We start from the raw sequence: 25,944 nt of genomic DNA on the forward strand, positions 1-25,944 counted from the left end.
ACCCCCCACAGGCTATCGGAGTCTGAGGCTGATTTAACACAAAGAGAAGTCGTAATTCACACTTAAATCGCTATTCTAGACAGTGTTGATAATGAAGGAATTAAATGATTTAAGTTACATGTAGCCTAGTGAAATTTCTGTCATAAAAGTTTATTACTAAATATTTCATTATTTCAATAATTGATGAAATAAAACTGGTTTGGGCCAGCTTTTTCCAAGCAAAACTAAATATAATCTGAAAAAACGCATGTTTGTTGTCATGAACAAAATGTTCAACTTAATATTAAATTCTACAGGGATCTTTGGATCCTTTCAACCAGGCATGCAATTTGTGAATTAAGTTTTTATTATTTTTTTTATTATTCAAATAAATATCGAACCACGGTGCTTCGTGGTAATGCTGCTAAATTAAATAACATGTAGGCCTATAGAATAATTATGAACTTAAATGAAACAATATCGCAACATTTCGACAAATACATTATTTGATCTGTTTTTACATTTTAATTCAGGGCGATTTAGCCTGCTACATTTCATTAGAGCGAGATTTTCACCCTTGTCATTTTCTCATTGGGAAGCGCTTACAGGCTACATGTTTGAGTAGATCCTCTGTACCTCTCGTTTTCATATGGATTACATAATCAGATAACATTTATTAGCCTGAATATTTAGACATTTAAAGGCATTAGACAGAGCCGATTTCTTATAGTGACTGAGCTGAAGTGGCTTTCGGTTCATTTTTGTGACGCGCAGTTCCCGGAGACAGAGACGACAGATAAACTTTTGTCGTTAGCAAAAGTTCGAATAAAACCCGATTTTAGAAAAATGCATAGGGCCACTCGGCGTGGTCTGCCAAAACACTTAATTATAAACTTCAATATTTCATTCAAAATAATCTCAAAACGCTTTGTGAAATTTTGAAAAGCCGTGCATGCATTAAGGCCACTTGAACTAATGGACAACTGAAACGCTGGTTTTGATTTTATTGTTTATCGTTGTTTAAACGTGCTTGTTCTGTTGCATATCTCTATTTTATATTTGATATGGTCTATTGGTGAAGTAGCCTATAGCATTGATTAGCTGTGGAGGGAGGGGTGTGGGGATTCAAATAATTCAGCAGAAGCAGGGATGTTTAGACCAGAAGGAAATCCCCGTCCCCCTGGCAAATCACACTTTACTTAAAACCATGTTTTTAAAAACTCTAGGTTGTAGGGAATCAAAAAAATAATAATAATAGGCCTAATAAAAAAAATATATATATATATTGGCTATATATATAAAATTACTTTTTTTACAGAACTGCTTTTGAAATTACGATTGGCCTCATACGATTGGTACAGATGCAAAGTCGTTCTGTTGGATACTATTGTTCCTTAGTGTAAAATGGAAATGCATGGTAATTTTATTTTATAAATATAAGCAAAAAACTGTATGGTGTAACAGAGTTTTAGAGCTACACAAATCTCTCTGCATTAATAAATATAAAATTTGCAGTAGACCATGTTTGTTCGGGATTTGAACCCGTGTCATCTTGATGATCGAACCGTCAGTTCTACCGCTCGGCTATGAATTTTCTCACTGAGAAATGCCCAAACGTTTGTTTGTCATGAGCGAGAAAACGTTTTGTCGTTAGCCTGTGAGTGTAGGCCTACTTTAGCCTACATGAATAAAAGTAGACCTTTTACAGTTTTAAAAGATGATATCTTATCTGTATGACCAACAATTACGCAGTAAGTTCTTTTAGCTGTTATGAGAAAAATAAATTCAAATGAACGCGCCGCCGCGTTTGTCAAACTCTAATTCAACATGCCAGAATAAAGCCAGATTTTAGAATAATGCATAGCCACTCGGCGTGGTGTGCCAAAATACCCTAATTATAAACTTCAATATTTCATTCAAAACCATCTCAAAACGCTTTGTGACATTTTAAAAAGCCGTGAATGTATTAAGGCCACTGGAACCAGGATCGTAACTGCAACGCGCTGCATGTCTCAATACAGGAGCAGAAGCGCTGGTTCAGATTGTATTGTTTGTTGTTTAAACGTGCATGTTGCATATTTAAAAATATTTGTTTAAAAATAAATGTTTGTTGTAGGCTTATTTGCAAATTACCATAACTTGTAGAATTTCATCCTTACTGTTAATTGACATTAGCCCCACTTACGTTTTGATAAATGTCCCTTTGCGCCACCTGGCGGTCATTTCGCGAACGACTTTGAAATGCGACTGGTTTATTTTTATTGTATTGGTCTACTTTAAAAAATAATACTTTATAAGACATTTATGGAAAAAGACTATTTTCTTTTCAAGATTCTGTAGAATGGCCCATATAGCATTTGACTAGAATTTGTTTCCAGGTATGACTAAAAATGTGCTTTTGGCTTTCATTTATATTTTGATTGTTTGTATATATATATATATATATATGTGTGTGTGTGTGTGTGTGTGTATATATATATATATATATATATTTAGGCTATATATATACAAGAAAGAATGCAATGACAATATATATATATATTTTCCTTGCATTATTTCTTGTGTGACACCCCTGAATGAAAGGCTCATTATTATGCAGGGTCACTGTCTGAGAACCACTTAATATTCATGATAGGGGTTGGGCCGTTCCGCCCATCTGCATATTGCCTTGGCAAACAAAAAAAATGTTTTTCACAATTTAAAACAATCTATTGGTTTATGTGAATGATTAGGAAGGATGATTTTCAGATCATTTTGAAGCCAGAACTCGAAGCGTCAACATCCATTTGTCAAAAGTCTTGTGGACACATATTTAGTATTTGTTTTGTGGTCTTATTTCAGCAGCTTTCATTTTAATTTTTTTCAATAACCACGCATAAACAATATTCTCTTAAAAATACAAACAATGTACATACAAGTTGCTCACAGATTATGGTAGCCCTGTTTGTGCTATATAGAGTGAATTTACACCTTTGCCATTAACATGTTTATAAATAACTGAAAAAAGCACAAATGTAAGGGCATCACAGAACATCCAAATGGCCCCAAAAACACCTCAGACCCCAGAGGGTTAAGTAAACATGACTTTAAATGTTCCCTTTGTGTTTATTTAGTAAAACCTCATGACCAGCTTTTTGGAATGCAGAATTAAGATCCTTTTCACATCAAATGTTAGATCTGCACGAATCTGGTTAAATTGAGAATAAATGATTTCTTTGTTTCAAAGAGAGATCACGATTCTGAACAAACACCTAAACAAAATAACGTGTAATTTACTAGAGGTTCTGACAATGTTAATTGCTGCAGTCTATTTAAAATGTTTGATTAATCTAAATGAATTATTTAAAAAAAAAAACTGTTTGAATGAATGATTCACTGACTCGTATACTGGATGAATCAGCATTTCTGAACAAATCTCTTTAACCCCTTAAGCCCTGAGAGAATTTTTAAAGTTGTTTTTTTATGAGTGACACACACAAAACTAAAGACTCGTGACTCCAAAACTATAGCAAGGAGAGCCAAAAGGTAGGTATCGTTCGATAGAACACTTTTTTTTTTTTTTTTTGAAAATATACATTACATTAGGACATTCTCATGCTGAGAAACTGCTGATAAAAGACTAAATGTATATAAATATATATGTTTTGATTTTGCACATCTTTCTTATTTGACATGGAATAACTCGGGAAGGAAATAAGGTAGGAAGAATCTTTTTTTTGGTGAAGTCCCTCTACATGTGAGCTGCATCTGGATATTTGTTTTTAAATATTTATTTTATATTATATTTTGTGGTGATTACAAAAAGTAATCAAAAGTTACAGCATTTGGAAACAAGATATCCTTTTTGTTCAGTCCTTGACGCCCCCTAATGGGCATTTTTAAAATTGTTCCTTCATGAGGAATATCTTGTGATCAACGCAATAGATTGTTCATTTTGGGCTCATTTTAATTGTAATAATATGCTGTAAAAATGATGTGCCATTTTCAACGATCTGTGAATGTTTCATGAGCTGTATGATGTTTTTGACACATTGCAGTACTTGCAGTATAATATTTTATAGATTATGAAAAAAAGAAATTATATTTATCAGCAAATAACTCAGCACTAGGAGTTAATCAAATTGGCTACAATCATTGTACAGTTCAGACTCTAAGCTTTCAAATGACACCTATTTTGAGTTGATCAAGGTAGTAGTTTTGAAAAATATGATTATTAATTTTTTCAATTCAGCTAGGTGGTGCCCGCGGGCGGTCGGGGTGTACCGCCGTCCGGCGGTATTCTTCGGGTTTAAAGAATGATACCATGAGAAATAATTTTTTTTAAGTCACTGGTAGCCACAATTATTTGAAGCGCCAAGTTACTTTCAAAAGGTGATTTATTTGCTCTATTTTGATCACTACCTTAGACATCAGTGTTTATATTTTTGAGCTATAAAGTTTTATCCTATTACTTCTGTGATAATATGAATATTTGTAATAGAAGTAATGAAACTGTATGGTTGAAAAGACTATGAAGCTGTACCTATACTATACATGACAAGTGCTCTCTCTGGCTCAGTGGTAACGCTGACGCAGATTTGAATGTTCCAATGTGATTTTGTCAAAGGTTAAGTAGACACAGGCGAATCGTTGTCATTTAGGAATGAGATCGCGTGAGTGAATCTTTTAACGATTAATCGTGAAGCTCTACCAAACGGCAAATGAACTAATTGTAGATGAACAATCTATTCATCTAATTATTCAGCACGTTTTCATCATCGAACATAAAATGATGTATGTTTTGTGCGAAAAGGTTCTTACCTTAGGATTAAAGGTTAGTGTTACATGTTTGTGGTAACCAGAGGACGTGAAAGAGACCTGTGGGAGTTTGATGTCATACTGGGAGTGTGAAAGTGATGTTTGCAGCATCAACACATAGCTCTGCAACAAAACAATAAAATGAAATTAATTAAAGAAAATGACCAATTTTTAAGCTGGTGGAAAGTACTGGCAGAATAATATGAATATTGTGAAAGCGATTCTAAAAAATAGGAGTCGTTTAGATGAAAAGACTCATTGTAAATGGAATAGAGGTGATAAGTAATGATCTACCTCTCCATCACGTGGTAGGGAGGCAAAGTGGAAGAACAGGGACTGGCCTAGAGACACAGTCTGGAAGGGATTGTCAAGATTGTCACTCTTGTAGAGCTTCACCTTTAGAGAGGGAGGAACAACAATGACTTCAAGATTTCATCAAATATGAGAAAAATGAGATTTAGAGTTACTGCACCTACCCATAGAGTGGGAAGATGATCAGGGGAAGTGATGACATTGCCACTCAGATCAAACTGGTTGATCTGTCTAAAGGCGATTATGTTTATTCCTTCAATATCAGTGTTGCCCACCTAAAACAGTCAAAAAATAAATAAATGAAAACTTCATATCCACCTTTTTCCTAAACGAGCATACAGCCGTCAGTTTGAGCTGTAAAATCTCCTTCAGACGTCAGGAGAATAACGTAACGCTTGGTATTTTGATGTGATGTGGTATAACAAGAATATCTATGGCAAGAGCTCTTTTCAGTCTGTGCATTCATTTCCTCCTGGTTATTTTCTTTTGCATTCCACTGTAACGGTATGAAAAAAGACAACATATACTACGCATTTATGGTCTGATCTCCAGATTTTATTTATTATATATATCCCATGAATAATTCACTGGAATGCACAAAGAATCTCTTGTTTTCCTCCCCAAATCCTCACGTCTCTTTCCAGGTTTGTTTTCACACGGATGCTTTAATCAAAATGACTGAAATCACATTAAAAACTTTAAATCGCTCAATGTTCCAGTTAATGAACAATTTTGATTAAAGGTGCACTGTGTCATTTTTAGTGGCATCTACTGGTGAGGTTGCGAGTTACGGTGGCCGACAGGAAAAGATGTCTTTTTCTGTGACAGCAGAGAGTAGCCAGTTAAGCAAGATTGAAGTAAGTAAGTTTCTTTACAAAATAAAATAAGAAATTAGGTTTACTCAGTAAAACAATATGTTATTGCGAATATTATTGTTACTTGTTCATCATTGTGACTGTTTTATTCGCTGACTTTAGCTAGCTTCTTTACATGAAGAACAACAGTGACGAAACGCGTTTGTCCGTTTAGGGCTACTGTAGAAACATGTCGGCGCAATTCAATGTAAGGGGACCCGCGGTGTATGTAGATAGAAATGAAATTATAGAAATTCTAAGGTAATAAAAACAGTTCATTAACGGTTCATTAAGTAAGGTCTTTATTCACCACTGAAAACATAGTTATGTAATATGATAATGCATTTCTGTCAACAGATCATCTTAAATATTACACAATGCACCTTTAATGCAATGTACAGACATATATATTTAACAAGTCCGTATTATTGCTGTGGAAATAATCAATCTTTTGGGGTTATTCATGGTCTGTTGTAGCAACTTGTTAATACTTTTACACTTTTAAATTTCCTTTTAATGTTTGATGGTTGAAGGGTGAGTTGAATAATGTCATAACATTGTACCCAGTTTATGAAAATGCATATTTTGGCATTCATAGAGCGAACCTTTTGCTGAATGTTTACATTTTAACGGAAATTCCTCCAATAATTTCCACAAAGTGTCATGGGGCGTAGGAAAAAATGTGGATAAAATGTGTAAAAAAATAAAAACCCATAGGTCAATAAATTCCAATACTCACCTCAATGGTTTTGTGTGGCGGCAATGCTCTCTCTATGTGATCATTTCCTTCTTCTCTCAGCTGAATATTGTAGTTACACCCAGGCTGACAATGAACAAAGAAAGGCAAGCTTAGTTTAGAATCTTAAAACGTAGTTTGAGTGAACATTTGCCAGTCGTATTGTTTATCTGAAGAGTTAATCAAGTAAAGTCTTACCCGCAAGCCTCTGAGTCTAAAGCGTCCCTCTTCATCAGTAACCGTGTCCTCACTGTACATGCTGCACTCTCCCTGCCCCACTGCCTCCACGGAAACACCCTGCTCCGCATCACCACCTATTGACTGCACTGTTCCATAGCAGCTAAGATACATGTCAAAATATACAAGTGGAAAATTTACTTCACAACGGAATGAGCACGTTTAGAAAATTACATTTAGAAACAGGAAAAAACTGAGACAGACTGCGGCAACGTCTCCAAGACGCTTGAAGAAACCTGCCTGCAAAGCTACCTGAAAAACTATGCGCAAGTGTATCAAGGACAAAAGCGGTTTTAAATGCAAAGGGTGGTCACACCAAATATTGATTTGATTTAGTTAACAGAAGTTATTTGATGAATAAAATCTATTTATGACAGTACTTTTGAAAGCATCCACACTTTATAGCATTTTTACACAAGTGCCTACAACTTTTCACAGTAGTGTAGCTTTGCAGGAAGGTTTCTTCAAGCGTCTTGGAGATGTTGCCGAAGTTCTTCTCGATTTAGTCTCAGTTTTTTTCATGGAATCACAGACAGACTATGATGGTGAGATCAGATCTCCGTGTGGAGCATACCGGCTGTTTTCAGACTCCTTGTGCATACAAATATCTCACTGGATTATTACAAATAATGACAAAAGGAATGTTTGGAAATGTAAACTGATATTTCCTACTGACACACTACAGCAAAAGATATAAATAAATGGCATAAAACCATTTTTTCCCCTAGTGAAAATACTAACGTGCACAGTTACACGCACAAAACGTGACTTTTGCGAAATACTGTATGCATATATATGCTGCTTTGTACTAAGCATTTTTACTGCCAGTGCAGACTGTAACACTTGTGAACTGCTGACCTGTATGCAGTTTTGAAGCCAGTGATAGGAATATGGAGGACCTGTCCTTCCTCTACTGTGATCATTTGTGCCGAGGGCTCAAAGCGGAACTCCTTCATCATGGGCTTGAAATAGTACTGGCCAGGACTCTGAAATGGAGGGAGGAGAGATTAAGAAAATCTAGGTATTTCATTTTAAATATGTTTTTTGTGGAACTAAATATATATATATATTAGTGCTGTCAAACGATTAAAATATTTAATCGTGATTAATCGCATTAATGTCATAGTTAACTCGCGATTAATCACAATTAATCGCACATTATTATCTATTCTAAATGTCTCTTGATTTTTTTTTTTGTCCCATTATTTTTTCTCATTTTAATGCTCTTATCAACATGGAAAAGTGGATCGGCTTGCTTTGTGCAAATGTTTTTTATTGAAAACAACATTGGCATATACTGTGTTCAATTTCACACTAACATTCTCACTTGGAGCAAATAATCTCTCACACAATGTAACACTGTCCATCAATAAAAGGGTGAAAGAAATACTGACGAGGTCCTGATATTGACGAGGGGGCGGAGAATTCGCATCAGCTGTGTGTGTGTGTGTGTGTGTGTGCTTGGCCATTATCAAGTGGTATTTCAGACTGGACGTGCTGCGATGATGATAGCTCAGTTCACAACAACAAAACAAACAGATCACTTTGGTCTTGTCAATGGGACCATTTGGCAACTTTTTAAAAGTAAACTTTCCATTCAGAATCTTATTGGCATCCATTTCGGCGTCTCGCGCTCGTCATCCACTCCAAACGTAACGTTAACCTACTATTTGGCTGGCTCGCAAGCCCAAACGAGTGTGTGCGGCGTGCCTGTTGTTGTTTCCGGTCTAGCTAGATCCGCTTGCGCTTGCGCTTGCGCTTGCGCTTTCAAAACGTCCTCGCGCGGCGCAAGCCATTGAAATGAATGGGTTTCATAGCGCAGCACCGCGCATGCCGCGTCCTGTTGCAAAAGCATGTGAAAAAAAACTACAAAGTTTGCTTGGCCAAAAAGGCCGTTAATCGCACGATAAAAAAATTAACGCCGTTAAAATGGGTTTGCGTTAACGCCGTTAATAACGCGTTTAACTGACAACCCTAATATATATATATTTCTCACTCTCTCTCTTTTTTTTTTTTTTTTTTTACATGCATTAAAAGTCAATGTTTTCAACCCCAGTGACTTTCATTGTATGGACAAAAACTTAAAAAAAAAAAAAAAATCTTTTGTGTTCTACAGAAGAAAGTCAGACAGATTTGGAACGACATAAATGGAAAGTTAATTACACCTAGTTCAGTTGAACTGTGTACTTCAAATAGATACGAGTATCAGATGATATGATAAAACTGACGACATCATTAACGGTCTTCATAATTGCTTTGGAAGCTCGACAACGCTTGAGGTGTTCAGTCAATCACAATGCTTCGGGTCAGCTGGCCAATCAGAGCACACTACGCTTTTCGGAAGGAGGGGCTTTGTAGAAATTGATACGTTTTAAAAAGACTGGGCATAGAGGAGCTACAATAATGTACTGTATGTGAAAAAAAAAAAATATTTTTTTAACATTAAAGCATGTTAACATATTCTATTACATCCAATATACAAAATAATGAACTTTGAAAATAGCATCATATGACCCCTTTAATGACAGACTACAGAAGGTATATTAGACTTCTGTCACTTTAAGAGCTAATGCACGGATCCAATATACTCTTACACACGTGTTTAGGCGTGTATCCGAAACCCACTTGCTTATCCGCGTTTGGCTCTGACTCGGAGCACACACACAGAAAGCCGCCTGGGGAACAGTGTCTCTTTTGCGGCTTAATGTGCTTTTAATAACACGGTTTAATATAAAACCCATCCCACAGTTTAGCAACAGTAGACTGCATTTTACAACACTCACGTATTTGGCTGATTTAGATGATAAGCTTGGTTTTTTAGGGAGGAACGAAAGCACACCACTGTGAATGAAAGGAAGGTGCACTGGATGGAATGTGGCACAATAATAATTTTACCTTGATTATCTTGTTTTCATAATCGTCAAATTCAAAAATCAATTATGATTAATCACACAGCCCCAGGGAAACAATGACAGAATATTTGGTTCTGAAAAAAACTGTAATTTTTTTCTGTATAAACTTCTACACCAATGTGATTGACACATCAAAAAGATGAACATAGTCACTGAAAAGACAGTACCAGGTTGTTGAAGGTGAGGAGGCCAGTGTCCTGAGTGAGTAAGTTTGAGCGGAAGCTGGCTCCACTGAGAGACAGCAGAACCCCTGAGAGAGGAACACCATCCTCTGCCTTTATCTGAGGGGCAAGAAAAAAATCTTGAACAAAATTAACCATTTGTTTCCTAGAAATAAAAATACAAGATGAAATGTGATCAACTAAGCTTATGAGAAGACGATAATATGACACTAACCTCAAAAGTGACCCCTGCCAAGGCAAACGCTTTGAAGTCTCCTGTCTTTCCCTCCACTGGAGTCAGGACAAAACCCTCTTTACTGGCACTGATGTCATACAGAGAGTCACTATGTAGGGGTCCAACACTGGTTTCAAAGGGAAAAAGGGAGTTTTCATTTTTTATTGATTAGAACGCTAGAGTGCACTTACGTTTTCAGCCACAATGACTGCACTTAATTTCTAAATATGCCAATAGTTATTCACATTCTAAACCATACTTTTACGCTAATATGCATTATTAAAGCTGCAGTCCGTAGCTTTTTTTGGGTTAAAAATGATCCAAAATACATATTTGAGAAAATACATAACCAGCCAGTGTTCAACACTATCTGCTTGCCGTAGCTCGATTCAAAGCGGTAAGCTTGCAATAATGTTTTTAATTCCAGTGGTACTGGTGGATTTCCGCGGGAGATTCGAGCATGTCTTTGCGTCATTACGTCACATCTGTACACATAAAGAAGGAGTCTCGGCTAGTAGGCTATGTTGCGTGTGAGGATGCTGGAGGTGGAGATTTATAGTATTTTCTCACAGCACTTGATATAATTAAACTTATCAATTTGATGGCGGATCCAGAAAGGTTCAAACGACAATCACCAGTGACAACTAGAGATTCACCTGTTGTAAAATGCAAAAGACTTCGTTCGGACTTCGGAGTGACTACAGAAAGAAGAGACTGCAACCGGACCCATGCGAAAACAAGGATACATATCGGAAGGACATTACATGTAGTCACGCAATGCTTGCTGACGTTGTTAACATTAACAATTTGAGAACAAAGTATAATTTGCACGGTTTTGTGTGATAACTTATAAGCGATTGTTAAGATTTAATCAGCGCGATTTACTGCAATGTCAGAACCAGAACAAAGGTGGATGTTTCTTACTAGTTCAGATGAATTTTCCGGTGAAAATTCTTATGTTGGTCACACTTCCAAAAAGAATAATCTGTGATTCTGAATGACAGTGTCCACACCGGCGCGGTGACTGACAGCTGCACACTCTCCTCAAACATTGTGTTCATCCACGCTGTGCCGTGTCGAGTCGAGGGTGTTGAAGTACAACTCACGTAAAGTTGATAATTCCGCAAATGACTGCAATTGCAGATTTCGAACAGAGATGGCGACAAAGAGGAAAAACGCCAGACTGCAGCTTTAAATAAATAGATAAGTGAGCTATTAAATAAATGAATGCGGTATGTTCGTGAATAAGGTCAGATACCTGTAGGATCCGGTTTCATCCGTGAGAACTGTAATGAGAGGGTTAGTAGTTCCACTCTCCTTAATGGAGATTTCCACACCCTCCAGTGTTGGCGACACTTGCCCCGTGAGGAACAGCCCTGCCCTGCCAGCAATCTCCACCATTTGACCTGGACAGTTCTCTGTCAGAACAAAGGATTGTATTACAGGTTTAGATATAATAAACTGGGGTAAAACTGTAACCCGGTTTTCTGTGGTACATTAGTGAGGCATTTCACTATGAGACGCACATATGGAAGAAGTGTCTTACATTCCATGATAGACCCATGGGTTGAAAGAGAGTGAAAATACTTTTTTACAAAACCGATTTATCAATATTTCAGATATACGAGTTGAACACACCAAGTAATATCCAAATGTCATTTTTCATGTTGAATTTACTAAAACCCCAATTAATACCATCAACAACAATTTATAGTTCTCATAAGCCCCTATACCTTGTCTTGGCCTTACATCAGGTGTGTCCAAACCTGCTTTAGGAGGGCCATTTTCCTACAGAGCTTAGTTCTAACTACATCCTGAACCAGCTAATCGAGGTGTTTTTGAATTTGCGTAGTTTCTCACTCTTTACTCTTAGTAAAATGCACCCTTAAAGTCCCTGTAAAGGCAATTTCAAAAAAAAATTCTAAACACATTATAAATGTTAGAAATGTATTGCTAAAACATATTACAGAGACTGTGAACTGTGAATTACTGAATTGTGGAGTTAGACCGTTAAACAGTTTTTCACCATTGCTATTTTCCGGATTTTCTGGGCGGGGCTAAAACAGGGCTCGATGACGCACTGGAGCCCCTGAGCTCCTGGACACGCCCCTACTTGATGACGCACTGAGGCCACTGAGGCTGGCCGCTCCCCTAACAATAGAGCACATTCACTTCAGTTTGGCGCTCAATCGCGAGTTACTGTCAGTACTATTATTAGTAACACAGCATACAGATTGCTAGCTAGCTATGCCATCGTCACGGAAATGCGTACTACCTGAATGCGATCACCGGATCACGTACAAAACAGATCGGTGTCCTTTTTTAAATTTCCGAAAAACGATTACATCAAGAAGAAGTGGATTCATTTTGTGAAGACCCAACCTTGATGGAGAGCTGAGGATCACCGCCAAAACCCGCCTCTGTAAGTGATCATTTTACACGGGATAGTTTTATAAACTTTCGTCGGAGACAACTGGGATTCACTGATAATCCGCTGTTACTGGTGAATGGGGCCGAACCGACTCCCGTCTCGGCCATCATCCTCCCGTCGCACCGACAACTGGTGCCATCATTGGCAGTGCGTGCCCACCGTGCGAGCATCCATTCCGGCTGTAGAGTTCAGTCTATGATTCAGTGTGGCGACGGCAGCTTTCCCGCGAGTGGGCGTGGTTTCAGCGCAGCCAGTGGACACGCCCCCAGCGTTTGAGAGCAGAGAATACTGCTCATTTTTTCAAGATTTTGATAGCTTATTTTATGTACTTGCTGGCGTTTTTTATCATTCAAATTTGGCTGGGTGTCTAATAACACATTTTTCTGTGGTGTGACAAACTCAAAACATACTTATTTTTGACTTTACAGGGACTTTAAAGGGATTAAAAAAAAACGTGTCATCATTTACTCACTGTTTTGGGGTAAAGTTGTTCCTATACGGGTACTGTCCCAGACAGCTTTTGTTCCCCTAAAGGTTCATTTTGCAATTTTTTTCTGAAAGTGTAGGTTGCCTCATTTTTTGTACTGATATGAACCCCATGAATTCGGTTGTCAGTCAGTGTCACCCTTATGTATAAATGTGGATGTGCTTTTGATGTAGCTTGACAAATATTAATTCCACCCTTTGTGTGAATAGAACTTCTCCAATTTGTTTTGTATTTGTTGTGAAAGTGCTTGGACACAAAATGCATCTATTATCATAATATAAAAAGCTTAAAAAAGGGTTCAGAAGTTTGTACTGCACTCTAACCTCCAGTGATTGTAGCCTCTACTTCAGGAGGGTAAAACAGAAATTCTTTGGATGAAGGTGTGACTGTGATCTTCTCCCCAGCCCTGAAATAACCAACACAGTCAAGATATAAAATTAATACCAAGAAATTCATGACTGGTACCAAACTTACCAAAAAAGTACTTAATACAGTAGAACTAACAGTCATATGTTTGGCTTAGATCATTTTTAAACTAGTAATCACCAGAACAAATCACAGTGAAGAAGACTTGAGTGATATTGATTGTTAGTCAACTGTAAGATTTAAATGCACATGTATCTTTTTGTTGTGGTCAGAGAACTCCTCGGCCATGAATAAAACTTTATTCCTGCAAAGAGCAACTTGGGAGTCGTGTCAGATATATGTTGTACAGCTGAGGAATAGAAGTACTAAAGATTATACGCTCAAAAGACCACCATAGAGACAGTGATAGTGTTGGAAGACTATAAAGCCGCCCTCGGGGTGAGACTGTGATACTGAGTTAGTATTAATGATCCTGTGTCGGACCAGCATACACCTGAGAAGGACGGTGAGAGTGTATAGATGCGAAAGACCTGTGTGCTCATGTGTGATTGAGGTAGTGATAGATAGTAGTGAAGCCGACACCATACTTCAGGGAAGTATTGTATTGTATTGTAAGTATTCAGGGAATTCCCTCAGTATACTGTAGTATACTATTGTATATTATTTTATTATATTAACAGCTGGAAGTTTTTTTAATTGTCCTTGGTGGAGAAGTCAGATTTAGTAGGTTTTATTTCTATTGAGAATTTCCATGACCAGCGCTTAAAAAACAAAGTCCACTAGATGTTGAATGTGTCTTTCCGTGCTAACTGCCAAATGAGCATACTTTGAAAGGCTCGGAACATGGAAAATTAAACATACCTGGGCTTTAAACTGGTAGACAGAAGTGAAAAATTATAGTAAACACTCCTCAAAAGATCTTACCTTGCCCAATAGGAGAATTCATAGTGGAATGGCTCATGGAGTTCATCTGGTTTTTCCTCCACAGGAAGGCTCTTCTCCTCTGCTCTTTCTTCCCTCTCCTTCCTGCGGGCAGCTATTTCCAGAAGCTGCTGCTCTCTTCGCTCTTCCTCGTTTGAGCGCAGGGGCCCCAGAACCAAAGCAGGCTCACTCTCAATGGAAGATCTGCCAAAATAAAAAACAAAGAATACAGGGATTTAACCTTTAACCTGTTAAAAAAGCAACAGACAGACTTGCTTTATACTTTTAGAAATGCAATAATGTTCCGCCGCACTCACTTGATGGTGACCGTGACATCCAGCATCTTATCAGTGGTGATTAGTCCTGTCATGTGGTGTCTGACAGCAGTCAGGGTTAAGATGCTTGGAGCAGACCTAAGGAACATGATGAAAAAAAAAAAACAGTGTAGATTAGACTTCCTTCAATAATGTCACACAACAAGCAAACACTTCACAAGAACCGGATCAAAGGATATAAAAAGCAGTGGGAACTACTTTGATTTTAATAAAAAGCTTGGCACCGGCAGTCACATACGTGTTGTAGGTGTAGTAATCCTGTTCAAACTGGTGACAAGAACGTGGAGTCACTTTATAAACACCTTAGATTGAAAATAAATATGTTAAGTACTTTAGCCTCTATAAACTTCAACAAAACTGAAGGAAAGACTGAGCTCACCTGGTTTGGACAGACAGAAGCGATTGACTCCTTTGGACAGATTGTAAATGCCAACGTTTTCTGGTGAACTGCCATCTTGGAAAAATTCCTAAAATTATAGACAAATAATGCATCATAATCATCATTACCATTTTAGACTAGTAACAGCGTATTCTGGCAACTATGTGTTCAGTCATCATTAAATATTGATTTTTTTCAGGCCTCACCAGAGTAATGGCATGGGACAGTGAGCAGCGCAGCAAGTATCCAGTTTGTCTGAACTCCACTCCTTCTACATGTGAGTCAAGTACATCGATCTCCACTGACTTATGCTTCCAGCACCACTCTTCTTGGGTGATAGACACTGTGATAACCAGAGGTTGTTAATCTTTTTCTTAAACTGAATTTCTATACTGCTGAAAGGCTGCACAATTTCCAAAAATCATAATATGATTAATCTATAATATATTGCAATATAATTAAACTTCAACATAATTATAAACATACAAGCATATGCATATATGGAAAATGGAAAAGCGGCACAAATGTATTTTGTGTTAGATGGATTCCGCAAACAATTTTTTATCAATGGCTTTTAAAAAGTGGTGGGGGCAAAACTGCAATTTGGCAAAAAACTGATGGGAACATGTCCCACACGTAAATGACACTCTCTACTAAAGAGCGTTTAACATTTAGTTTTATTGTTTTCATTAAAACATATTTAGAGAAATTTTGTAATGAAAAAAATACTTTTGTAAATTAACTACAAAGGGAATTTAAAAAGGGCTTTTCATATAGTTTGGACAAACTTCTGGTTTAAGGCCAAACCACATCTGATTTTATCCGAATACAGATACAAATAATTTTGCCATTTCAACAGATACAGATATTGGCTTCTCTGCACATCGCTAATTATCACTACTATTATTTTTAAAATTAGCATATATTTTGTTATAAAGTACTATAACTAGACCAGATTTAATAATCTTATTAATTTTACTCTCTTTCAGCTGCTCCCTGTTAGGAGTCGCCACAGCAAAATAATCAGCACATCTATTTAACAGAGCTTTTACGCCGAATGCCCTTTTTGACTTGTGCAACCCCAGTGCGCACGCGCACACACAAACACACACAGTGGGGGACTTCTTGCTGTGTGGCAACAGTGCTACAGACTGAGCCATACTGAGCAGCACTTCTGGGTTCTACGTCAGAACGTAGGCTCACTATTGCCCGAGGCTGGTGATGTGTTTTGACGTGTGTGACGTAGAACCCAGAAGCGCTGCACTGTTTACACTACAGAATAGGAGAATAGATTGTTGAATAAAGTCGTTATTTTGGGGTTTATTTGCGCACAAAAAGTATTCTCGTCACTTCATAATATTAAGGTTGAAACACTGTAGTCACATGGACTATTTTAACAATGTTTTTACCACCTTTCTGGGCCTTGAAAGTTGCAATGACGTTGCTGTCAATGGAGGGACAGAAAGCTCTCAGATTTCATCAAAAATATCTTCATTTGTGTTCCGAAGATGAACGAAGGTCTTACGGGTTTGGAACGACATGAGGGTGAGTAATTAATGACATAATTTTCATTTTTGGGTGAACTAACCCTTTAAGACCAATTCACACTGCACCAACAGACTTCGACCAACACAAGGTAAAATCACCAGATTGCAGTATGTCGCTTCTCAGACATTCCACGGCCCAACAAACGGTGACTGAACACGTTTACTCGGCTAAAACTATTTGCATACATATTTAATAATCCTTTTAATAGTCTCTATTGCTCATTAAAATCAAAACAGGGCAAAAAGTGCTTACCTTTGTACTTGCCGGGCAGCACATTATTGAAAGTAAAGCTGAGAGTTTCACTGCTGCCAGACAACTGGAGGTTCTGCCTCTCTCCCTGTCTGCTCACAGGCTGAAGGGTGACTGTCAGATCTCCACATGCCACTGATGGCACAATTCAATCATTGAGACAAAAACAGAAAACACACGTATCCAATCGAATTTGATAGCGGGCATGAAAAAATCTCTCACCAAGACAGGACACAGAGCCAGAGACAGATGCTATGAACTGAGTGAAGAGAAGATCGGTGATAGGATGGTCCACCAGTGAAATATCGAGGGAGTATGGCTGAAGAGCGAGCCCAGCTTTTACGTCACTTTCAGGGAGGGTCACCTGCAGTACAGCACACAACATTTAATTAACGTGCAACTACAATAACTTTAAAAGTCAAGTGACGTTACAATAGAAATTATCATTACCTGCAGGCTGTAGTCCCCTGGTTTGACTTGAAAGCAGAATGCTCCATGACTATCACTTTCAACTGTGCGGAAAAAGCCCTGATCCTGGGCCGAGAGAGTAACTTTGTAGTGCCCAAGCTGTTTAACAGTCTCAGGAAGACGGGTGACTAAGATGTGACCACACACGCTGAACCTGAAAATGACAAAGTGGGGGCAGATTTTTTTTATCAATCCGATTCAAGCGGACGCCTCAAACTACAGGGCAGAGACCTAAAGTCCTTGTTCTTCCTCTGACCACAGTTTTCTGGCTGGAACTTCTTTTTAAAGGTGAAGTATGTAAGATATTTAAAGGGCCCCTATTATGGATTTTTGAAAATGACCTTTCATGTAGTGTGTAACATAGCTCTAAGTGAACGAAAACACCCTGCAAAGTTTTAAATCTGAAAGTGCACCGTATATAAAGTTATTATCTTTCAAAAGTAAGAGTCGACTGAGTCAATGAAATTAATCGTTTTTCAAATGAGTCATAAGTCGTTTCGTTGTGACGTCAAGATGAAACATTAACATATCGCCCGCCCACTTATTGCGCGCGCAGACACCAGGGAAAACTTCAAACTCATGTCGAGAAGACGGCGCTGTGCTCTACAATGTGACGGTAAAGCCAGTTTTTTTGACTGCCCAAGGACGAGCATGTGAAGAATCCGTGGTTAAAATTCATCTTTGCCACGATATACCACAGCAGTATAAACCTAAACTTTTGCTGTGTTCCCTTTATTTTACTGACGACTGCTTCTCAAATCTCGGAGTTCAATGCAGGATTAGCAAACCGCTTGCTCTTGAAAGATGGTGTTCAAAAAACTTAGTTTTGAGTTTTATATTGTGTAGGTCTCTTGCTAACTGGTTAACTCACATTATTACGGTCTTACTGAAATACTTCTGCTAATCAGTTGTGGGCCACTATTACCTAAAACTGTGTCTATTAATGCAGATTGTCTGTCGTTCTCACTACTTTGAGGAAATATAAAGCATGAAGCAAGATTTGTTTTACCAACGTTTGTTACATCAGTCATTCATGCTAGAGCTCGGCTAATACATTGATTGCATACATGCACTGTTATATTGATACAGTTTCCACATATTCACCACAATATATTAGAAAAATTCGGTAAATAAATTAGTACAAGTAAAATAATGAGTTTGTTGATGGACATGCACTTGTTAATGCTGATAGTGACATCTCATAATGTACCTCAAACTGAGTAGTGTATATCACTGAGAAACATCCTGCTTGAGTTTGAGGTTTGAGATGGAGGTTTGGGTTGAATAACTAGTTCTTTCAATGTTTCATCATCGGACTTGCGGTCGGATTGATATGGTCTATTCAACGTCATTGTTAATTACTGTGTTTAGTTTACGGTGTAGGAAGCCTCAGGACAGCTGACGTTGTTATGGCAATGGGGGTTTTTGTTTTAGACGCGCGCGCTGTACGCAGTAAACCAATCACAACAGACTGAGCTGTCTGGCCAATCAGAGCAGAGCAGGCTCTTGGAAAGGAGGGATTTAGAGAGACTGATTCATCTGACCAGTCGTTTGAGAATCATTGAAAATGTGGTGATGTGTAAATGTATATTATGAGGAAATGAAACAGTTTTTTGACCTTTGATGCATGTAAACCTGTTGTAGGAGACTCCAAAACAACATTAGGAAACTTTAAATTTTTTTTTAGCATAATAGGGACACTTTAATGTTAAAATACATTCTCTTAACCAGGATTATTGTTCATTGACTACAGTTAGTATGCCATTCCTGAGTTTATCTTCTGCCCCAAAAGTGTAAACTTTGAGCCTCCCAGCAGCCACCATCAAAAGATTGAGAGCAGTCTACTCAGATCTGTCAGTCTCTTTATAGCTTAACCTACAGTATAGCGAGAGTTTGGGGCGTGGCTACTGTAGTAGGCGGAGCCAGAGGGTGTTTAGCCGGTGTGGGACCATGGCTGATGTGTTACATGGGAAAAGACATTTAGCTCTGATTAAACAGGTCATGACCACATCAAAGCGAATGGGGCATTGCAATGGTACATGCTATAATGGATGCATTAATACCAAACAGCATAGTTATGCACCTGTTCAGAAAGACAAATGTACAATTTTTATAATGTTTCCTTTCATGTGTACAGTGCAGACAGCCTCAAACAGCTGTGGTGTTTTATGTCCAAGAATGTGCCCAGTACTATACGTTGAATGGGTTTATTATAAGCGAGACACTTTTGCATTTGCTCTTGGCAGAGTATTAACTAGCTCAGTTTCTTACACAGCTAAAAGTAATCCTAATATAATACGAACATCAGAAAGTATATGATAGCCTACAGTACAACTTACAGAAGAGCATTGTGTCTCATAGGACACTTCCCTCATGGGATGTCGTGTTTTCACCTCTTGGTTAAAACATGAATATTCATCATAATCTTGTGATCAAGCTGACAAAACAATAATAATATTGCAATCATTTTTACACAAAATAAAATATGATAATTTTGACTCGCGACTGTGCTTTGAACTGCACAAACTGGTTGAAAACAGTGCGATCACTTAGACACAAAACTGTTGTGAGTCACACCTACAGACAAGTGTCAATCAGTTCACCTGACTATAGAGGTAACCTGCGATTTGAACTCCTATATGTTAAACATTAATATTTGTCAATGTATTTTAGCTAGCAGTTCTGTTGGTAGGAAAACCATGGTCTCTATATTGAATCTTGAACAACAAGGTGACACGGTTGTCAATATGAGAAATAATCCATAACCATTTGAAATAGAGCGATTTAGTATAATAAAGTTGATTAATTATGCAATCTTACCACACTGGTATGGCAGATTTCAATATTTGGTGGTTTAAATGCCTGCTTGAGGTCTCTGTGCAGTTTAGTGCCGCTTTCAGACCAGTCACGTCCGTAACGGCGAACTGTCACGCCCGTAACATTGTTTTTTCCTCATAAATGCGATCATGAAAAATAAAATAAAATGAATATTTTATGTTCTGTGGAGAGTCAACCCTTCTTCATTCGGTGGGTAGTATTACTTTTGGTTTGCGCAGTGTAATTCACAGAATTCATAAAAAATATGTTGTCACCTAAAACTTTTTTTTTTCATGTCTGTTACGCATTTCCCTCATCTAAAATATAAAAGGCATGTGTAGACTGATATTTTTCGAATGTCTGGACTCCCTTATTAAGGGATTATGGATATATAAACAGACGTTTCAATATATTGGGTATTAAATGGATTTGAAAATGAATATATTTATATTTAAACTGAAACTGAAAATTTATATTTCAACTTATGACTGCAATGTCACGTCAATAATGCTGGAATTGCCCCATTTTGATGTGTCAATATATATTTACATAAAGCGATATACACTCACCGGCCACTTTATTAGGTACCCCATGCTAGTAACGGGTTGGACCCCCTTTTGCCTTCAGAACTGCCTCAATTCTTCGTGGCATAGATTCAACAAGGTGCTGGAAGCATTCCTCAGGGAGTTTGGTCCATATTGACATGATGGCATCACACAGTTGCCGCAGATTTGTCGGCTGCACATCCATGATGCGAATCTCCCGTTCCACCACATCCCAAAGATGCTCTATTGGGTTGAGATCTGGTGACTGTGGAGGCCATTTTAGTACAGTGAACTCATTGTCATGTTCAAGAAACCAATTTGAAATGATTAGAGCTTTGTGACATGGTGGAAGTAGCCATCAGAGGATGGGTACATGGTGGCCATAAAGGGATGGACATGGTCAGAAACAATGCTCAGGTAGGCCGTGGCATTTAAACGATGCCCAATTGGCACTAAGGGGCCTAAAGTGTGCCAGGAAAACATCCCCCATACCATTACACCACCACCACCAGCCTGCACAGTGGTAACAAGGCATGATGGTTCCATGTTCTCATTCTGTTTACGCCAAATTCTGACTCTACCATCTGAATGTCTCAACAGAAATCGAGACTCATCAGACCAGGCAACATTTTTCCAGTCTTCAACTGTTCAATTTTGGTGAGCTCTTGCAAATTGTAGCCTCTTTTTCCTATTTGTAGTGGAGATGAGTGGTACCCGGTGGAGTCTTCTGCTGTTGTAGCCCATCCGCCTCAAGGTTGTGCGTGTTGTGGCTTCACAAATGCTTTGCTGCATACCTCGGTTGTAACGAGTGGTTATTTCAGTCACTGTTGCCCTTCTATCAGCTCGAACCAGTCTGGCCATTCTCCTCTGACCTCTGGCATCAACAAGGCATTTCCGCCCACAGAACTGCCGCTCACTGGATGTTTTTTCTTTTTCGGACCATTCTCTGTAAACCCTAGAGATGGTTGTGCGTGAAAATCCCAGTAGATTAGCAGTTTCTGAAATACTCAGACCAGCCCTTCTGGCACCAACAATCATGCCACGTTCAAAGTCACTCAAATCAACTTTCTTCCCCATACTGATGCTCGGTTTGAACTGCAGGAGATTGTCTTGACCATGTCTACATGCCTAAATGCACTGAGTTGCCGCCATGTGATTGGCTGCTTAGAAATTAAGTGTTAACGAGCAGTTGGACAGGTGTACCTAATAAAGTGGCCGGTGAGTGTACAAGATTTAGCAAAATCTCTAATGATAGACATTTTATACAGTGGTAACAATGTACAGTACAGGTCCTTCTAAAAAAATTAGCATATTGTGATAAAGTTCATTATTTTCCATAATGTAATGATAAAAATTAAACTTTCATATATTTTAGATTCATTGTACACTTTTATTGTTTTAATACTGATGATTTTGGCATACAGCTCATGAAAACCCAAAATTCCTGTCTCAAAAAATTAGCATATTTCATCCGACCAATAAAAGAAGTGTTTTTAATACAAATAAAAAAAGTCAACCTTCAAATAATTATGTTCAGTTATGCACTCAATAGTCAATACTTGGACCGGAATCCTTTTGCAGAAATGACTGCTTCAATGCGGCGTGGCATGGAGGCAATCAGCCTGTGGCACTGCTGAGGTGTTATGGAGGCCCAGGATGCTTCGATAGCGGCCTTAAGCTCATCCAGAGTGTTGGGTCTTGCGTCTCTCAACTTTCTCTTCACAATATCCCACAGATTCTCTATGGGGTTCAGGTCAGGAGAGCTGGCAGGCCAATAGAGCACAGTAATACCATGGTCAGTAAACCATTTAACCGGGGGTTTTGGCACTGTGAGCAGGTGCCAGGTCGTGCTGAAAAATGAAATCTTCATCTCCATAAAGCTTTTCAGCAGATGGAAGCATGAAGTGCTCCAAAATCTCCTGATAGCTAGCTGCATTGACCATGCCCTTGATAAAACACAGTGCACCAACACCAGCAGCTGACATGGCACCCCAGACCATCACTGACTGTGGGTACTTGACACTGGACTTCAGGCATTTTGGCATTTCCTTCTCCCCAGTCTTCCTCCAGACTCTGGCACCTTGATTTCCGAATGACATGCAAAACTGAGCAACAGTCCAGTGCTGCTTCTCTGTAGCCCAGGTCAGGCGCTTCTGCCGCTGTTTCTGTTTCAAAAGTGTCTTGACCTGGGGAATGCGGCACCTGTAGCCCATTTCCTGCACACGCCTGTGCACGTGGCTCTGGATGTTTCTACTCCAGACTCAGTCCACTGCTTCCGCAGGTCCCCCAAGGTCTGGAATCGGTCCTTCTCCACAATCTTCCTCAGGGTCCGGTCACCTCTTCTCGTTGTGCAGCGTTTTTTGCCACACTTTTTCCTTCCCACAGACTTCCCACTGAGGTGCCTTGATACAGCACTCTGGGAACAGCCTATTTGTTCAGAAATTTCTTTCTGTCTTACCCTCTTGCTTGAGGGTGTCAATGATGGCCTTCTGGACAGCAGTCAGGTCGGCAGTCTTACCCATGATTGCGGTTTTGAGTAAAATGAAACAGGCTGGGAGTTTTTAAAAGCCTCAGGAATCTTTTGCAGGTGTTTAGAGTTAATTAGTGGATTCAGATGATTAGGTTAATAGCTCGTTTAGAGACCCTTTTCATGATATGCTAATTTTTTGAGACAGGAATTTTGGGTTTTCATGAGCTGTATCCCAAAATCATCAGTATTAAAACAATAAAAGACCTGAAATATTTCAGTTGGTGTGCAATGAATCTAAAATATATGAAAGTTTAATTTTTATCATTACATTATGGAAAATAATGAACTTTATCACAATATGCTAATTTTTTGAGAAGGACCTGTATATCATCATACAAGCCCAGCCCTATTTGAAAATATGCTTTATATGTCACAGAAATTACATACTTCAACTTTAAGGACAATTCTTATAAGCATACTCACCCTGCAGTGATGATGTCTGGCAGCTGAGGGGTGCTGGGAGCAATCTTCACAGTGACTGGCTCAAAGAACATCAGCTCCTTGTGCGTGTTGATGGTATAAGTGCCTGTGGTCATATTCTCCAATCGGAATGAACCATCTTCATTAGTTTCCACTGTGAAAGAGACCAGGGAGGAGGCAAAATATAAATGCAATGTGTTAATTTAGCATACATTTGTTTATTAAGCATGAATTGTTGGGTTCTTAGAAGTATACCCATGGCTAATTATGTTAATTTTACTTAAGCGTAGCATCACAGTTACCTTTAATTTGGTTGTTAAGTGTAACTACAGCCTCTGCAACACCCTCTCCATTGGGGCTATTCAGAACTCTGCCCATCACAGAGAATCCCATGACCCGGAATATTGGCTGAGAGACAAAATAGGAAAAACATGTTAGAAAAAAGGTTAGGCTGCTGAGCAATTGTTTCATACATGAAATTAATTAAAAATGTTTTGTTCATTAATGATTTAATGTCCATTTGAAGACAGTACGTAAGCATTACTACAGTTCTTTTAATTGCTTTGGGTCAATTTTCACAAGCAAGTGGTAAATTTCCAAAAGTCTTAGTACTAATCCTAATCCTACAGCAGATCATCAAAAATGCACTTTTTTCAAAAAAAATTCAGCATGTTTTCAATTATGTTATGTGCAATACACAAAATAGGCGTTTCATCTATAAAAACATTTCAGATTGAATATAATATAATATATCTGTTGATATAATATCAACAGAGGGCTTAGGCTTACCATGGTAGAAACTGACAAATTACTGCAACTCACCCGGAAAGTGTTAACTACACTATAGACTCAGGCTGCGTTTACACTTGGCATTAACATGCGATCACCGTGATCCGATAAAGCAGATCGGATCATTAGCCAATCAGGACATGGTGCGTTTATATTTGTTCACATTAAGCAGCCTCTGTATCTGGATAACCGATCGGATTTCTGTTTCCCGCATAATATTTAAATCAGGTCTGTGGCACGACACCAGATTAATAGTAAAGATGATACAAATTAAACAACATCCCAATTGCTTTCACTCACTCACTTTACTTTCATATGCAATCTCCATTAATTAGATCAAATTATATTTTTTTGAAAGAAGGAATACTTCCAGAGTTGATCTTACAAAAATAACTGGGTTGATCATGTTAAACAAGTCACATCATCGATCATCTGGGTTTAAGGTTGCGTGCAATGACTATATTGACAGAAATGGGAGATTGATAAACATGCTGAAACAATAAAAACATTCAACATTTTAAACATTAAAAAATTCAGATTCCGATTATTCCTCTGGCAAGTGCAGCTCTTCATTAAGATCTCATGACTGACTGTGAGTGTACAGGCGATCGCCTCGTTCAGAAAATGTTGCACAATTAAAATGAAAAATGACACATAAATAAACTGTTTTAAAGATTGACGTTTATTGTTCAAATAAGTTTAATTTCGTGTCTAAACTGCGTCTGGCCATTACTTTCTGACAGTCACGCGGGGAGACTGGGCGGGGATTTAAATTACGTTCACCTGTGAATGCAGACACGATGGCTGGATTGCGTTTACATTACACTGAGATCCGATCACAATGCGTCCTCGACTACCTCCGAACCGGGACACGCTGATCGGATAACATTCCGATCAGATGTGCGTTTACACTTGTCTTTTCAATGTGTATGTGGACAACATCCAGATACAGGTCGCATGTTAATGCCAAGTGTAAACGCAGCCTCAGTCATTTAGTACTGTATTGACAGCAACGTTATAGCAACAAGGCTTATTTCAAACATACTGCATATCTTGCATTATTTGCTACTGAATTAAATGATTGTAAAAAGTACTGAATTATAAGCCCTATTCGCACGGGATAAGTATTACCTGGTGACCTCTAGTCATTTGTAATAATTGCGGAGGTTGTCTGTGATCTTAATCCCGTGCGAATCGGCCATGTCTGTAATTTGTAAAGTAAAAATTCCCCCGCAAATGACCTACCATATTTTGCCGAACACAGAGGTCCTGTGATAATATTAGTCCCGTGCGAATCGGCATCTATGTGATTTGGCGGGGTCGTATATAATTTTTTCAATGTTTTTGTTTCCGGTGCGCTTTTTTATCCATCTTTCGCGAATAATGGAGTATTTTGATAGTATTTTGGGTGCTAGGTCATATCGCTATAGGCTACA

The 25,944-nt window shown here is 38.3% G+C and overlaps 1 protein-coding gene across 1 annotated transcript in view; it reads right to left on the reverse strand.

Annotated features, from left to right (window-relative positions):
• The window catches only part of nomo (nodal modulator), a 36,827-nt gene that overhangs the window by 2,352 nt on the left and 8,531 nt on the right, over positions 1–25,944 (reverse strand). The window contains exons 10-29 of the mRNA XM_056233555.1: positions 24,022–24,127; positions 23,723–23,873; positions 17,390–17,561; positions 17,162–17,303; positions 16,943–17,074; positions 15,349–15,485; positions 15,143–15,230; positions 15,002–15,065; positions 14,746–14,841; positions 14,432–14,632; positions 13,465–13,547; positions 11,482–11,641; positions 10,224–10,350; positions 9,995–10,108; positions 7,774–7,901; positions 6,877–7,018; positions 6,682–6,765; positions 5,253–5,363; positions 5,071–5,172; positions 4,780–4,899 (exon numbers count right to left, since the gene is read on the reverse strand). Coding sequence (XP_056089530.1) covers positions 4,780–4,899; positions 5,071–5,172; positions 5,253–5,363; positions 6,682–6,765; positions 6,877–7,018; positions 7,774–7,901; positions 9,995–10,108; positions 10,224–10,350; positions 11,482–11,641; positions 13,465–13,547; positions 14,432–14,632; positions 14,746–14,841; positions 15,002–15,065; positions 15,143–15,230; positions 15,349–15,485; positions 16,943–17,074; positions 17,162–17,303; positions 17,390–17,561; positions 23,723–23,873; positions 24,022–24,127 — 2,460 coding nt within the window. The remainder of the gene's footprint in view (positions 1–4,779; positions 4,900–5,070; positions 5,173–5,252; positions 5,364–6,681; positions 6,766–6,876; positions 7,019–7,773; positions 7,902–9,994; positions 10,109–10,223; positions 10,351–11,481; positions 11,642–13,464; positions 13,548–14,431; positions 14,633–14,745; positions 14,842–15,001; positions 15,066–15,142; positions 15,231–15,348; positions 15,486–16,942; positions 17,075–17,161; positions 17,304–17,389; positions 17,562–23,722; positions 23,874–24,021; positions 24,128–25,944) is intronic.

This window comes from Rhinichthys klamathensis, unplaced genomic scaffold, assembly GCF_029890125.1.
Source record: "Rhinichthys klamathensis goyatoka isolate OS25496 unplaced genomic scaffold, OSU_Roscu_1.1 h1tg000372l_1, whole genome shotgun sequence".
Classification (NCBI taxonomy): Eukaryota; Metazoa; Chordata; class Actinopteri; order Cypriniformes; family Leuciscidae; genus Rhinichthys; species Rhinichthys klamathensis.